The 14,897-nt window shown below is 37.5% G+C and overlaps 2 protein-coding genes across 3 annotated transcripts in view; one reads left to right on the top strand and one right to left on the bottom strand.

The window, feature by feature from the left end:
• Positions 1 to 2,510, bottom strand: part of LOC134678970 (ADP-ribosylation factor GTPase-activating protein 1) — a 52,483-nt gene extending 49,973 nt beyond the window's left edge. The window contains exons 1-2 of the mRNA XM_063537730.1: positions 2,355 to 2,510; positions 2,116 to 2,283 (exon numbers count right to left, since the gene is read on the bottom strand). Of these exons, the coding sequence (XP_063393800.1) occupies positions 2,116 to 2,283; positions 2,355 to 2,414 (228 nt within the window). The 5' untranslated portion in view covers positions 2,415 to 2,510. The remainder of the gene's footprint in view (positions 1 to 2,115; positions 2,284 to 2,354) is intronic.
• A 9,079-nt stretch (positions 2,511 to 11,589) lies between these two features.
• LOC134678967 (tyrosine-protein phosphatase non-receptor type 61F-like) overlaps positions 11,590 to 14,897 on the top strand; it is a 70,077-nt gene continuing 66,769 nt past the window's right edge. For both annotated transcript variants that reach the window (XM_063537725.1, XM_063537724.1), the window contains exons 1-2: positions 11,590 to 11,828; positions 11,899 to 12,060. In XM_063537725.1, coding sequence (XP_063393795.1) covers positions 11,742 to 11,828; positions 11,899 to 12,060 — 249 coding nt within the window. In that variant the 5' untranslated portion in view covers positions 11,590 to 11,741. The remainder of the gene's footprint in view (positions 11,829 to 11,898; positions 12,061 to 14,897) is intronic.

Below are 14,897 nucleotides of genomic sequence, written 5' to 3'. Positions count from 1 at the left end.
CACATCTATTTGGCTGTTGATTAAATAACAGTAGTGTAATAGCACTTTTACTACTTAAATACGGATAGCAGTCGCCATAGTAACAGTTAGTAGACTGTTTTATAAGGAAAACTTTTTTATGACGTGTAAGCAACTATTAGTAGATTACAAGTCGCATAATGGATATTCATACCACAAAATTGTCATGACTACGACATTATTACGACCTTAATATTGAGGACTGCTGTCTCTCTGTCTATGCGACCAACTGTTGTGTAAGAAAATTCTATAGGAGTCGTCGTGATACCTACTCTACAACTGTCGTATAAACGTTTATTCGCCCTTGCTATACGACAATAAGTTTACCGACTATTTAGTTGCATAAAATGGTAGAATAAACTTTTATTCGACCTTGCTATACCACAATAACTTTATCCGACTATTTAGTTGCATAAAATGATAGAATAAACTTTTATTCGACCTTGCTATACAACAATAACTTTATCCGACTATTTAGTTGCATAAAATGATAGAATAAACTTTTACTCGACCTTGCTATACCACAATAACTTTATCCGACTATTTAGTTGCATAAAATGGTAGAATAAACGTTTATTCGCCCTTGCTACACGACAATAAGTTTACCGACTATTTAGTTGCATAAAATGATAGAATAAACTTTTATTCGACCTTGCTATACAACAATAACTTTATCCGACTATTTAGTTGCATAATGCACCATTATGCGATGTACGTTCGGAATGGCAACTATTATGCTACTTTTATAATATGATTCGGTTAAATTATGTTCTAATGTAAGGGCAAGAAAAACTAATTATAGCCAGCATTCTATGAATGTAGTATGATACCTTTGGGTATGGTGCTTTACGCACACTAGCGTCCCTCCCCCTCCCCTTGACGCAACCCCCACTTTTAGCATGAAATATGTCCCGGTTTACGGTTTTTTTTTATTTTTGAGAAAAGTATTAGAGTTAGGAAATAAGTGTCAAGGTAAGAAATAATCCTTAATAAATTTTAAACAAAAAAGGTTATATATAACTTTTTGGTAAGACTCACCATAATTATTCATGTATTAACTTGTTGAAGTTCATTATAAGTTAGTACGTGATAGTACTGAAAAAAATCTTATACGGAAAATAAGCTTGCAAGGTTAATTGTCCTGTATGATTTCTTTTGTTACTATCACATACTATGTTATATTGATCTTCTGCAAGTTTTTCAACAGTTAAATTTTGTCGAAGTTCATCTAGCCATAGCATGAATATGGTGCGTCGTATCAAAAAAATGAATATAACCTTTTTTGTTTAGAATTTAATAGGGAACATTTCTTTCATTGACACTTTTTTCCTATATTGTATACTTTCCCCAAAAAACAAAAAAAACTCCCAATCGGGACATATTTATGCTAAAAGGGGGGGGTTGCGTCAGGGGGAGGGGACGGGACGCTAGCCTGCGTAAAGCACCATACCCAAAGGTATCATACTACATTCATAGAATGCTGGCTATAATTAGTTTTTCAAAAAACACAATTTGACTGAATTAATACTTCGAGTTGTATAGCTACTTGACTGTACTACAACCAAATTGTTTGTTGGGTATCTAACCAGCTGTGCAAGCTTCTTTAAGTAAAATGTATGCAGTTAAAATTACCTATTAAAAAACTACGCTTACCACTCCACTTACATTGGACAATGGAACTGCTTACGTGCTTTTTTGTATATTTTCTGAAATGGTGATTATAGAATCTTGGTTGTAGTATAGATAGATACATAATCCATTGTAATTTAGTACAATGTGTTACTCCACGATGAATGCATTAAGACAACTATTAATTACCAAACCCCAAACTCTCTCTGTACATTGTAAGTTTAAAAAAACCTCGACAATTAATAATTTGTTTCAATTACATTTATTGCCACCATGCTAATATCGCTTTGCAGGAGTTATGCCTATAATATCTCTTAAATATGCATTTGTTGCAAGAAAACTAATCATCTATTTTTTGTTTAATATCGCAAGTTAGAGAATGGATTTATTATTTTAAAAAACAAGCAGCCAGCGTAAAAAAAATACCATAGCCAATTTCGCAATGGTGTTGGAATAGGGTGCACTCACTTGCATTTTCTCAATCTCGTTTTCCTTCCACTTGTCCATGGTGACAGATCGTACGAAGGATATGTGCACGCCGAGGCTGCGGTGCACGCCCGAGCACTCCAGGCAAATCCATATCCCATACGTCACCGACACCCATTGGGGGTTCGAAGTGTCGCACTCAAAACATTTCTGAAACCCAACAAAACATACTAACTGTCGCGAATAACTACTTGTAACAGCACTATAGGGTTTTTACTTACATGGTTGTTGTCTTGCGAGCGGATGAGGTTTAAACGACGTCGTGTTTGAGGCGACGCCATCTGGTCCGACGTATTGGATCCCTTCAGCTTGACGAGAAACTTTGAAACGGTCCCAAACCGGAGTCACGGTAGATAAGTTACTCTATGCACGGTAGGCCCCAGCTGCCGTAGAAGTGATTGTGACTGTGACGTCTGTGACTGTGATGTGACTGGCTGGCTGGCTGTCAAAATCTACCAAGTCTACGAAATCCTCACGAAATCCATCGAAATCTGTTGGCATCCATAGACTACACGCGTTATTTTTGTTAGAAGATAAGCCGAAGGCACTACCCTTTACCGCATATGGGTCCAAATCAAAGAATATATGTGCGTCAAGCAAATCTTGTCAGTAGCAATGTAAAGCAAACTAAAGTAGGGCAACACTCAAAGAGTAGTATTGCGCTAAGAAAAGCAGCAATGTACAATGTACATCGAACCTAAACTTTTTTTTCCGCTGAGCGCGCCCGTCAATTCAAATTGTCACTCGCGGATTCTCTATTGAAAATGTTTGAAATTGTTATTAATAGGTATGGACGGACAATTTAAAAGCGGTGTGTGATGTTGATAAAAATGATTAACTAATTTGAAGATCTCAAAATAAAATTATAAGTGGACTATGCCGTTAAACAAGAATGTATGAATAAAATCATTGCTTCAGCAGGTAGATGTCCTACTACTGGATTTTAATGTTTTATTAGATTTCTCAGTTGCCACCGTAGGCATTGTAGGCATCTTAGCTTTGATTAAGCACAATCTTATTTAATATATTGGTATTTAATGGTGACACAGCAGAAATATCTCTTGAAATAGAATCGATTCAGAATGTAAACAAAGATGATGGCTGTCATTCGCGATCCACATTCCACAGATAAAGCACAGATGACACGCGATTTTCGAATTATTCGAACACAGTGTTGCTAACCCGCGATTTTTCAAATTTGCCGCCGTTTGCTACTGACAAGATTTGCTTGACCCAGTATATCTGGGTGGGTGTTATACTCATATAATGTCAAAACATTGCTTATGCCGGCTACATACGTAACGATAAAACTGTGCAGATAAATCGAACCATGTGTATGACAAATCCAAGGGCCCAACGTTTTCTGTTCTCTTTCACGACGCAGCAACTAGTATCATTTCTCTCTCCTCGCTCTTTTAAAATGCCGTTTGTCAAAAAAGGACAACCATACTGTTGACAAGGTGGACTTCAAATCAAGTGTTGCCTTTCTTGATGCGCCCAGGCTGTGTATGTGTGCGTAAAAGCGTATATGTGTGCTCTTTTAGGGATGTGAAAAGTCGATTTTAATCATGTTATATATCGATAAACGCTACACAGCGGAACGAAATAGCGATTAATTGAAGCTTCAATATCTTCGTTAAACATAAACATAATTGAAATGCTAATGGATAATGAATATATTATAATATAATAATATAATTCAATTATTGCGGAACACCTATTTTAGGAGGTATTTATGTATTTTAATTAAATATCTGAACTTTCCCTTGGTTCCCTGCTGGGGCGTGACTATAAAATTGTGATCTGATAACCACAATAAAGAATAAAAGCGTTTTTGGTCATTTTAGGTATCGTTAAGCCTTTAGCCCCCTCCAGACTATGCGCGTGAATCGCGGGCGAAGCCGCGAACGCAAGTGTGGCGTCGATTTCGCAGATTGTTCACGCCTTCGCGCCTTGTTCTCCGTTTTTTGTCGGTATTTCGGCCCGCGTCAAAGGAGACGCGAAGCGCGAACTTGCAAGACTCCACATTACACAATATTTTGGCTCCTCTGTGGCAAGATAAATATAAATTATATTATATTAAGCAGCTATATTTTACGGTTTTACAATAAAACAAAATGGAAAAACAGCTAAATCACGTATGATGCCATAGATAACCAACAGTTAAACTCGATCAGCTGATGCTTTTCCGCCATATTGCCGCAAACCAAACTGCGAAATCGCCGTGAAGTGTGCGAGTGTGGAATCATACGTCAACTTCGCGATATGTTCGCTACGCGACGTCGCGCCGCGATTCACGCACATAGTCTGGAGGGGGCTTAAAATTCTGAAAAAAAATACACAAAAGATGACAGGAAAACCTATTAAAAATCTAGAGTCAAGCGTGAGTCGGATTTATGAACAAAAATGCGGTTAGGTTTTTTTAGGGACACAGCCGCAATGGTTTAAGTGAAACGTGATGTAGACAGCTATTACGAAGGCTCTAGGCCGATATCCGTATAAGGTTGAAGGCCCGAAGCATCCCGAAGAGGCGTGCCTTCAGCTTCAAGCGTGAGTCGGACTGAAGACAAAAAATGCGACTAGGCTGTATCTGGCACACAGCCGCAATGGTACCTACTTGTAGTACTGATGATTAGGTTACTATTGTTACGTGTTTTAAAAAGCATTATTATACAGGGTGGCCAAACAAACTAAGTGTATTCCGGTATTTCCGGTTGCCAGCGTGGAACCCCGAAATCGCGAAGAAAAATTTGGCTGTTTCATACATTTTGGCTGGTTCGTTTTCTATAGGACGATACATTTTTTTTCGCCATTTCGGGTTTGGCCCCATAGTAAAAGTTGCTCAGTATAGTCCCAAAACCTCCCTGGCTACGGGAATGCACTTATTTTTTGGCGGCCACTCTGTACGATTATCTCTCTTCGGCCTTCGCTTTTAAAACACTTGCGGAAGTTGTAGGAAGCACGACTGTCGGACGCTCCGAGTATTAAGCTCTACGCGGAGTTCGGTCTTCAGTCTTCACATTTGGACACTGTACTACTATTGTTCGGCATTTAATCTTCCTATCCTAGCTACTTTGCATAGTTGCAGAGATATAAGCCACCACGCCAGAAAACTTCATGTTACATCCGGTTTTTGATTGACCCATTCGGGTTTTCCAAGACGTTTCACGTACAAAAAATAAATGTTGAAAATTGTGTGATGTACAGACAGCGAAATGCTATACATGGAAGTATTCTGTCTGCTCAATTATGACCCAACGCAAACTACCCCGCGATAGGCGGTACTTACAAACTGCTCGATTGGCAATCTCAGTACGACCGTGATGACAGTCAGTGACAAATGGCTAAATTGATTTATAAAACCAACGTTTTTTTGTAATTAAAAATATATTCATGTGTCGTGAAGTGGTGCAGAAGTTATTTTAGTTCATACCAAGGACAGTGGAAGCACTTTTCACTTGTAGTAAAAAGATAGCTTCAGTAGAATTTGGAAAAAACATGACGATTTGTTTTCAATACTACCGTGCTAAGCTAAAACGTAACAACTGCATACGACTTTCATAACAACATACGACTTTTTTAAATTGCGAGGATAATAGGGATGGTGTTATGCTAAATGAAGTAGACTATTTTATTAACTTGTGTTTGGTTTAGGTATTTTCTATATAATTATAAATGTAGTAATAAATTCCTTCTTACAGATTTGTATTTTCCTTTTTTATTTTATGAGATGGAGCTATAAAAAAACTACCTAGTTATTTCAAATTAATAATCAAATTTGGTATTGTCATTTTACATTACTTTCCATTCAGATTCCAACAAGATGCTATTCGCAGAGAACTATGGAAAAAAAGCTGTCCAATTAGAGAGACATGAAATTTAGTGGATGCCTGGCAAGATATCTAGAATATGTTCTATTCATGAAATATAACCCGTGAGATAATCATACCCGGTCTCCTATACATATGTAGATACATTTTTCCTATCATGCTTTCACTGAATTTAACAAATACACACATTATCTGAAAATGTTGCTCATTTGAATCCACCCTCTACTGTCACATTTATGTAGGTTCTCTCTCAAGCCATTTCCGTCAGTAGAAAAGAGCGGCAAACATATTAACTCACATTATAGACGGGTCTAACGCGAATTATATTCAATTACCTTGATTTACCGACGTAAATCAGTTTCGTTTCGTATAATGTGAGTTAATATGTGTTCAAAACGCGAAAGTTGAAAATATTATAAGAGCGGCAAATTTAGAAAATGTAAGCGCGCGAACGGCTGTGGTCCTATACAAAATTTTAATTTTGCACCTTTTTCTACTGACAAACTTGCTTGACCGGCTATATACATATAAAATATTCTGAACTGAAAGTGGGGATTTATTGTGACTTCGCCTGTTCAAATATTTTTGACCCGATTCGTGTACCCATGTAAATTTTGCAGACTGTATAGCCAGGCCGATTTCTAAGATCAAGTTCGCCATACATTTACTATGGCGTACTTGATCTTAGAAAAACGGACAGACTATACCTGAACGTGACTTCGCACTGACATGCAGATTGATAGTAAAATATACAAAATACTTATTATAGCGGAATACATTTATACAACAATGATATATTTACTTATGTTGAGTTAGTCTGTCATGTCATAACAACATTTTAACTAGTTATCTTTTAATCTGCATTAAATTATTATACGTGAATTATTTGACTGGTTCTTCACTGTATGGCATAAACCTATCCCTGTCCAAGTCATATTCTAATCAAATATGAACCGCGAACTCTCAGCGGCCAGTACGTACAGCAAGAAGGTTATTAGCGGATTAATGTCGCTGATTGGTAGTTATTGACATTATATGCATTTCATCTACACTTAGCTATGTACCATTAGTGTAATAAAGATGACTATTATTTCGTTTACCAGCTTTGATTACAGGCTCTGTAAACGCGTCGTCTTATTCGAATGTAGGCGTAATTGTGTATGTGTGCTAATTTGGCCCGAGAATTTGAACGGTAATGTTCCTAAAGGCGGTATCCTTAGTTATATATGATCGCAGTGTACAGAACCCTTGAAACGCGAGTCCGACTCGCACTTGACCAGTTTTTATTGGTCTAAGATCCCACGATCCCGATTCTATGGTCGACCTTCACCAATCTGTCTGACGGATGAAACTATGAAAATATGAAAGAAAATATGTTCCAGAACATAAATAAATAGGGTTGCCTAAAGAAATATGGTCAAGGCTATTTTTAAAAAAAAATTGAAAAAAAATTTTTTTCTGCAAATTTCACCGATTTGTCTGACGAACGAAATAAGTTTCAATGGAAAGTATACAACTTGCACAACATAAATCAACTAGGTTGCCTATCTTTTTCTGGTCACTATTATGTGGTTGCCGTTGCCGTGTTTAAAGAGGTGATTTTATATCGATAATTGCACTCATCTGTCTGACGCTTGAAATATACATCAAAGTGATAGTAATTTTATTGCAAATACGATGGTATAGGGTTGCCTGCGAAAATCCGGTCACAAATAAGTTTTAAGGTCTCTGCCCACTACACCGTATCATACATCAAACATCAAACATCAACATTTATTCAGCAAATAGGCCACAAGGGCACTTTTACACGTCAACATTGAATTTACATAAAAGCAAAAATAATAACATCAACAATTTTATAAAATAAAACTAACAATTCAATCTAACGTATTACAATTACTAAGAGATGTATATGGTCTCTTAATGTCGAATTACATACAAAATACAGATAAAAAAACACACAAAAAAAATCTATAATATTTAGAGGTGTAAATGTCTCTAGGTGTCAGAACTATAAGATTATATAGTTTATCAAGTTATCCTTAGAGATGTATAAGGTCTCCAAGAGTCAATATCCTGTATAATTAATACATTCATTAAAAGAAAAGAAACATACGAGAACAGAATGAGGCGTCTCACTGTAATTAATTAATAAAAGTTACTAAGTATAATAGCTCGTGTTAGCTTAACAGACCAGTCTCCACAAACAGCACCCGTTCACGAGTATGACGCGTATCTCAGCCATCGCCTCCCTCAACCTTCATTCGGGAAAGTGGCGACCCGATCAACAACGCCACCGTAAGCAAAGACTTTTAAGCGAGCATGACATGTTCAAGCTACCGGCCTATATTAATATTAAAATAGTAATAACATGTAGCTGTAAGACACGGCATTTTGTGCTCATATGTTACATAAAAAGACAGTAATATAGCTTCACATAATTACTAGCCTAAGTTGACTTAGAGATGTAAAGGTCTCTAAGTGTCAGAAACATTAAAAATATAGGTAAGTATGTACAATCAAAAATAAAAATCAAATAAATAAATATGTACTTAGAGATGTATAAGGTCTCCAAGTGTCCAAAACTAAAATTAAATTAAACAATATAATCAAGCGAGAACATCATTGTCTCATGTGTCAATTCTACTGGACACTAGCATATTTAATTCACAATGTAAAAAAAAACAATATTTATTTAATTCTTATTATACTAATGAAATCAAGCTACCGGCTTAAAAGCATCTCTATCGTTTATAAAATCATTTACAGTGTAGTACGCCTTACGTAAAAAGGAGTGCTTAATGTGCGACTTAAATTTATGAAGTGGTAAATTCACTACATCAGTGGGGACTTTGTTATAAAAACGTGTACAGTTCCCAACGAAAGACGTACTAACCTTACGGAGGCGGTGGGCGGGCACAGCAAGTTTATGTTTGTTTCTAGTGTTATAGTTATGGATATCACTGTTAACCTTGAATTCGTGGATGTTTTTCCGAACATACATAATATTCTCTAGTATGTATTGAGATGCAACGGTAAGAATGTTAACTTCTTTGAATTTCTCTCTTAGGGATACTCGAGCGCCCAGTCCATAGATGGAACGTACAGCTCGTTTTTGCAGCACAAATATTGTCTGAATATCTGCCGCTTTTCCCCACAACAGAATTCCATAAGACATAACACTATGGAAGTAACTAAAGTATACCAGCCTGGCCGTCTCTACGTTTGTCAGCTGTTTGATTCTCCTCACTGCATAGGCTGCTGAACTAAGTTTTCCGGCTAGAGTGCCTATATGTGCATGCCATTGCAGTTTGGAGTCTAGAGTGACTCCCAGGAAAACAGTTCGGTCCTCAAATTCCAGCGTATCACCTTTTATTTTAATCTTGCTGTTATTTACCTGCTTGACGTTAGGTAGCGTAAACTTGATGCATTTGGTTTTCTTGGCGTTCAAAAGCAAATTGTTTGCCGTAAACCAGTTTACAATGGTAGATAGCGCGTCATTAATGCTCTCGAAGCTATTTTCCTTTCTGTCCACTTTAAATATAAGGGAAGTGTCATCTGCAAATAACACTATATCATGTCTATCTTGCACAACTTTTGGTAAGTCATTAATGTATACCAAGAACAGGAAGGGACCAAGAATTGAACCTTGAGGCACTCCGAGGGCTACCGGGGACCCCGCCGATTGAGTTCCATTAATAACTACTCGCTGAGTTCTATCCGAAAGGTACGATGAGACCAGGTCAAGGGCACTAGCTTTTATCCCATAGCGGCTTAATTTTCTCTTTAAATTTTCGTGATCAACGCAATCAAATGCCTTTGACAGATCACAGAAAATTCCAACAGCATCTTGAGCTTTTTCCCAAGCATCAAAGATGTGTTTTAGAAGTACCGCACCGGCGTCAGTAGTTGATCGACCTTTGGTGAAACCAAATTGATTGCTGTCAAGCAGTTTGTTTCTGTTGAAATGTGACAATAGTTGATTCAGAATAAGTTTCTCGAACCATGACCGTGCTATGAACGTATCAGGCACGGAATGTAACGCGATACGGCCTACATTGCCCACTACACCGTGTCCACATTGTACATAACAGGTTTAGTGCCCGTAGTAACCGCGCATCATCCCCGTAGCATCCACGTTTCATCCCCTTAGTACCCGCGTTTTATTCGCGAGAGCAATACTCGTCAGAAAGAGCCAGCGAATAGTTATCAGACTGGTAAGAGCGAGCAAGAAATATAGCAACGCGTTTATAACGGGCTTAGAACGGTCACCATACGCGGTTAAAACCCGTATGCCCACCGTTTCGCCGCCTGCACGCACCATTCTGGCAACGTTGCGTGCCATGCACGGAGCGTTTCGGCACCGGCAAAATATCCTCGCCGACTATTTTTGCCGGTCCGTGCATGGCACGCGACGGGTATGGTCGGTGACGGAACGGGCTAGTGGGCATAGTCTCATACTTTTTCATACAAATAATATTTTGTTGCCTGACACGTTCATAGCACGGTCATGGTATGATACGGTGTAGTGGGCAGAGACCTTTAGCGATAACTCATAAATGGCTTAACTGATCAAGTTTGTTTTAATTTCATTTGATTGAATTTTTTAAGCAATATTTTCATGATTTGTTTTCATATTTTTGGACAGATAGTTCAAAAGTTAGAAGGAAAAACCTTTTATTTCTTTCTAAACGATTATTTCCGAAATGATTCACTTTATCAAGAAATGTTGTTTAAAGACCCCTATTTATTTTGAAAGGCCTATCCAACGACACCCCACACTATAAGGTTGAATCGATAAAAAAATTGTCACTCACATTTTGTTTTTTTCAAAGCGATTATTTCCGAAAATATCCACTTTATCAAAAAATGTTCTTCTAGAACCCCTATTCATTTTGAAAGACCTTTCCAACAACATCCCACATCATAGGGTTGCCTCGAAAAAAAAAATCCTCACGTACATTTTGTTTCCTTCGATGGTATTATTTCCTAAAATATTCGCTTTATATGACCGGAAAAAGATAGGCAACCTAGTTGATTTATGTTGTACAAATTGTATACTTTCCATTGAAACTTATTTTGTTCGTCAGACAAATCGGTGAAATATGCCGAAAAAATATTTTTTCAAAAATTTATTAAAAATAGCCTTGACCATTTTTCTTTAGGCAACCCTATTTATTTATGTTCTGGAACATATTTTCTTTCATATTTTCATAGTTTCATCCGTCAGACAAATTGGTGAAGGCCCCATATATGGGGGATCTCCTACTATATCGAGCACTGTTCGCTTTTCGGCGTTGAGCGTTGGCGTTAAATTGAACAGAGCATTAAAATAGTAAAAAAGTACTTAGAAAAAAAATATTAATTTTATCGGTCAATGGGTCAATGGCCCAAATTGTTTGTCTCTTTTTCCAAAATTGGACGCGTACAATCAATACGTACACGACTTGGCTGAGCATAACTCGGGACTCGAATGGGACTCGAGAAAAGACTGTCATTTGTCTTTGGTCATGTCAGCAAAAAGACTAGTGGTTCGTCTCGATCTCACTTTTAAAGGGAAGGCCGCTTGTAGTGCTCGCTCGGTTATTGTCCGCTGTTAACCGAGAACTTCGTAGGTCTAATGCGACGCATATTTATGTTTATTTAGTTCGATCCGTACGGTAAATATAAGTGTAGATATCGCGCTCGGTTGTGAACTCGCCGGAGCAGCACCGCACGCGGCGTCCGGGTCTCACTTTGTTTCACTACTATTCGTGTTTGAAATGATATAGTTTCACAATGAACGGGGATAGTATTACTGTTAGCGGTGTGGAGGCCGAATACACGGACATTGCGAACAGAAATGCGTGGGCTCTTGTGTATCAGGTAAGTTAGCGGCATCGGGAAATTGCCACGACGCTAGTGTTGTTTGATAACCAATGGTGGTGTTTCGCAGAAAATCGGCCGGGAGTGTCACGCATACCCATACACATGCACCGAGGCGAAGAAGCTGGAGAATAAGCCGCTGAATCGGTATCGGGACGTGAATCCGTACGACCACAGCCGCGTCATCCTGAAGCGATGCGACAGGGACTACATCAACGCCAACTTAGTCAAGGTAGGTCGCAGAATTCTGTTTCAAATTCAAATTTGGTTTATGCGCTGTAGTTTTTGCGTGCGATTTTTCATTTTAATTAATTAAGTTCGTAGACAATGATTAATTAAATGCTCTGCTTTGTTCAATTATTATATTTTTTAATGATTCAATTACATGTCTTCAATGTGGATGCTAGAAAACTCAATTGTGATTTTATAAGTACATAACAACATAATTGAATAAGAGAATGTAGGTTTATGTTCCTGTTACCAATTAGGGCCCCCCCACATCTGGCGTCTTTCGAGCGTCGGCGTCTACAATTCTATTTATTTATTTAATCGTATGGCTACGAACTGGTCGCTTAATAATTATTAATTACAATTCTATGTTTTATAATATATAATAATTAATAATTACAATTCTATGGCCGACGTCGACGCAACGTCGACGCAGCGTCGACGCAACTGCGCAACGACGTCATTTTCCATAGCGCTGGACCGACGCCGACAGACGCCGACGCTCGAAAGACGCCAGATGTGGGGGGGCCCTTACAGAGTAACTTCAAGTCTTGAGCTCTGTTATCCAAGTATTTCAAAATATCAGCTTTCGAGAATTAAGTATGGTAACCTTAGTTGGTAACCATGACAGGGTCGAGTGAAGGAAACGAGGGGAGGCCTTTGCCCAGGGCAACCTAGAAAATAAAAACAAAAATAAAACCTTACAGATTAAAAGTACAGTGGAACCTTGATAGTACAGATCTCAAGGAAAACACCAACAACTTTGTGTTAACGAGGTTTTGTCTTATAGAGGGCATCGACTAAGAGATGTTCTTGTTGAAGGTTTTTAGAGTTATTATTATTATTATTATAGCCTCTTTATTTCCATAACTCTTTTTTAGTTTCTGTTAAAATATGTTTTTATGCTGTTGTTTCTGTTGTTTTTCCTCCTTTCGTGAGGTATGGATCCCGTTTGGGTAAAGGCCTCCTCCCATTTCTTCCATAAATGTCTGTGTTTGGCATTGTACATCCAGTCTTTTCCTGCAACCTCTACTATGTCATCAGTCCACCGTTTGACTGGTTTGCCAACTTTCCTCTTGGCTGGTAATGGTCCTTTCCATCTTGTTGTTAGTGTTGTCCATCTGTCATCTGTATATCTTGAAATATGTCCTGCCCATTGCCATTTGAGCTTAAGGGCTTGTGTGAGCGCATCTTTGACGTTTGTTTTTATTCTTATAGTGTCGTTTTTAATTTTGTGCATTTTGTTTATTCCCAGTATGCTTCTTTCCATGGCTCGTTGTGTAGTGTTTATTTTTTGTTTGATCTTGTTGGTGTAAGTCCACGTTTGACATCCGTATAATAAACTAGGCAGAAGGCATGTGTCCATTACTATTCTTTTTATCTTCATACTAAATTTTCCTTTCAGAATTTCTTTGAATGACCAAAACTTTCGCCATGTAATATTTTTCCTTCTATCTACCTCTTCCTCGTTATTAGTCCGTGAAAAGGAAATTTGCTTGCCCAGGTATATGTATTTCTCAGCGAAATGCTATACATGGAAGTATTCTGTCTGCTCAATTATGACCCAACGCAAACTACCCCGCGATAGGCGGTACTTACAAACTGCTCGATTGGCAATCTCAGTACGACCGTGATGACAGTCAGTGACAAATGGCTAAATTGATTTATAAAACCAACGTTTTTTTGTAATTAAAAATATATTCATGTGTCGTGAAGTGGTGCAGAAGTTATTTTAGTTCATACCAAGGACAGTGGAAGCACTTTTCACTTGTAGTAAAAAGATAGCTTCAGTAGAATTTGGAAAAAACATGACGATTTGTTTTCAATACTACCGTGCTAAGCTAAAACGTAACAACTGCATACGACTTTCATAACAACATACGACTTTTTTAAATTGCGAGGATAATAGGGATGGTGTTATGCTAAATGAAGTAGACTATTTTATTAACTTGTGTTTGGTTTAGGTATTTTCTATATAATTATAAATGTAGTAATAAATTCCTTCTTACAGATTTGTATTTTCCTTTTTTATTTTATGAGATGGAGCTATAAAAAAACTACCTAGTTATTTCAAATTAATAATCAAATTTGGTATTGTCATTTTACATTACTTTCCATTCAGATTCCAACAAGATGCTATTCGCAGAGAACTATGGAAAAAAAGCTGTCCAATTAGAGAGACATGAAATTTAGTGGATGCCTGGCAAGATATCTAGAATATGTTCTATTCATGAAATATAACCCGTGAGATAATCATACCCGGTCTCCTATACATATGTAGATACATTTTTCCTATCATGCTTTCACTGAATTTAACAAATACACACATTATCTGAAAATGTTGCTCATTTGAATCCACCCTCTACTGTCACATTTATGTAGGTTCTCTCTCAAGCCATTTCCGTCAGTAGAAAAGAGCGGCAAACATATTAACTCACATTATAGACGGGTCTAACGCGAATTATATTCAATTACCTTGATTTACCGACGTAAATCAGTTTCGTTTCGTATAATGTGAGTTAATATGTGTTCAAAACGCGAAAGTTGAAAATATTATAAGAGCGGCAAATTTAGAAAATGTAAGCGCGCGAACGGCTGTGGTCCTATACAAAATTTTAATTTTGCACCTTTTTCTACTGACAAACTTGCTTGACCGGCTATATACATATAAAATATTCTGAACTGAAAGTGGGGATTTATTGTGACTTCGCCTGTTCAAATATTTTTGACCCGATTCGTGTACCCATGTAAATTTTGCAGACTGTATAGCCAGGCCGATTTCTAAGATCAAGTTCGCCATACATTTACTATGGCGTACTTGATCTTAGAAAAACGGACAGA

This window comes from Cydia fagiglandana, chromosome Z (genome assembly GCF_963556715.1).
Source record: "Cydia fagiglandana chromosome Z, ilCydFagi1.1, whole genome shotgun sequence".
Taxonomy (NCBI): domain Eukaryota; kingdom Metazoa; phylum Arthropoda; class Insecta; order Lepidoptera; family Tortricidae; genus Cydia; species Cydia fagiglandana.
This window is presented reverse-complemented; position numbering and strand designations above follow the sequence as displayed.